At 32.8% G+C, this 2,500-nt stretch overlaps 1 protein-coding gene across 3 annotated transcripts in view; it reads left to right on the forward strand.

The window, feature by feature from the left end:
- LOC113808104 (histone-lysine N-methyltransferase, H3 lysine-79 specific) overlaps positions 1-2,500 on the forward strand; it is a 19,640-nt gene that overhangs the window by 16,621 nt on the left and 519 nt on the right. For all 3 annotated transcript variants that reach the window (XM_070119378.1, XM_070119376.1, XM_070119377.1), the window contains 2 exons: positions 156-392; positions 2,438-2,500. The exon at positions 2,438-2,500 is cut by the window's right edge. In XM_070119378.1, coding sequence (XP_069975479.1) covers positions 156-392; positions 2,438-2,500 — 300 coding nt within the window. The remainder of the gene's footprint in view (positions 1-155; positions 393-2,437) is intronic.

Here is a 2,500-nt window from a genome sequence, read left to right on the forward strand (position 1 = left end):
GGACTCTTTCTTTGTTGTCTACCATGAATTAGACGTCTGACTGTGGCTAAACATATTACCAGATACGGTTTGATACTGGAATGGTTATTTAGCTTGGGTTAGCTCGTTGCTGCGCCTTGATCTTGCTCTAATACCTGCAGACTTCCTTTCAACAGGATGAAGACGTGGATGAGTGTTATGGAGCCCAAGCTATGCCTGCAAGAAAGAGCTACTTTGAGTACGGACAGGAATGCTATGGCCTGTATGAGGACCTGACCGAGGATGACTATGGCCACCCCTATGGCGATCATGACCTGGAAGGGACTGGGAAATGGAAGGAGAGCAAGAAGAAACGCTGGCAGGAGGAGCGAGAAATGGAAGATATAGAAACCGCCATCGCCCTGTCATTGTCGGTGAGTGGTGGGTTTTGCACAGACACACACAAAAAAGTACCCGTAGTTTGTGAGTAGGTATAAGATGTAGAGTTACCTAGTCTTAGATCTGCAAGAAGCGACGTGCTTCTTCATAGACAATGTTCTTGTCGATTTCCATTTCTTTACATATAGTGTTTTATTGTTCTATCCAGATCAATTCTTTTGTCACACAACGTTGCAAATTAGGAACACGATTTAAAGCCAATATGACTTAGGATGTTAAAATGTGTTAAACATGGATGACGTTCTGATCTACGCCCAGTAAGGTAATGTTAGTATCGAATATAGTCGCGTAATTGTCTATTGTGTAGCAAATAAAGGCTAAATATAAACAAATGACAGCAAGCACAGGGCGCAATAAGCACTTAAGTAAGGCTTTGTTTAGTATACTCCATATGACTGAGCAACGAAGGACACTCATTAAACAACCAGTGTACAAAGGGGAGGCAGAATGGTCGAGGCAAGGAAAAAGAGAAAAAGAATAAGGAGAAGGAAAAGGGAAGAAAAAAGAATAGGAGAAAGGGAGAAGAAGGAAAAGGAAGGAAAAGGAGAAAAAGAGAACTGGAGGCGGAAGAAGAAGAAAGGGAAGAAGAGAGAAGAAAAAAAGAAATAGAGTAAATACACTGACAGAGCGATCACCTGTAAACACCAGCACAACACAGACCATTTGCAGGCTTTCATACTGCTCTATGAATACCCGATATATGAGCGAAATTTAGTAGTCTGTAAATAATTCATAATATCGGTGATGGCTGGTGATTTTGAGTTAATTGATCTTTATCGGCCGCTGTTCTCCTGTTTCCCCCTCCCCGTCTTTGCATGCGATCTTTTAGTAAATTTCTATCAATTATAAAATGCTGGTCAGGTTTATCTAGCTTTTGCAAACTGTAGTTTCCTGTCCATTGTACTTTAGGTTTCTCTTTATTTTTAGTTTGCATAAATTTGCCGGTAAGCCAAAAAATAAATAATAATATTAGGTAAACAAGCAAAATCAAGCGAAAATGACAGCGTCTTTGATGTTGACAGCATGGGCGAAGGGCGTGGCTTCTTGGTGGATAAATAATAAGACGGTTCCTGAAAGCCTTTCTTGGGGAAAATTTCACTGTTTCTTCGACTCACTTTTCGTGCGTGTCTATGTGTGTTTGTGTATGTATGCATATATATATATATATATATATATATATATATATATATATATATATATATATATATATGTATGTATGTATGTATGTATACATATATTTACATTTATTTACATATATTTACAATATATGTATATATATATATATATATATATATATATATATATATATATATATATATATATATATATATACATGGAAGAAAAACCCACAATGCACAAACTAGATTTATTGATGAAAATGCGCATTGTGGGTTTTTCTTCCTTATTATCAACACAGTATTGTGTTTTTCATGGCATATATATACATATATTTACTATATATATATATATATATATATATATATATATATATATATATATATATATATATATATATATATATATATATATACATACATACACACATACATACACACACATATATGTATATATATATATATATATATATATATATATATATATATATATATATATATATATATATATATATATATATATATATGCACATGTGTACGTAGGTATAGACAGATAGATAGATATATGCATATATATATATATATATATATATATATATATATATATATATATATATATATATATATATATATATATATATATATATATATATATATATATATATATATATGTACATATACATTTATAAATGTACGTATGTATGTATATAAATAGTGAGAGTGAAAGAGAGAGGAGAGAGAGAGAGAGAATCGCAAATACATAATTAAACTGAATCATTCTTGCCAACAACAGTCCGTTATTTTTTTTACATGTCCTTATGTAATAATTGCATAGAACATTTCTTGATCAATCAGAAAACTGGAATGCAAAGAAACCAAAATTCACTAATGTTACGTTATTTCAGATGCAGGACATGCAGGAACCCGAGCAAGATGAGAGAAGAGGTCGGGAGGGAATGAGGAGGGAG

Source organism: Penaeus vannamei, unplaced genomic scaffold, assembly GCF_042767895.1.
Source record: "Penaeus vannamei isolate JL-2024 unplaced genomic scaffold, ASM4276789v1 unanchor119, whole genome shotgun sequence".
NCBI lineage: Eukaryota > Metazoa > Arthropoda > Malacostraca > Decapoda > Penaeidae > Penaeus > Penaeus vannamei.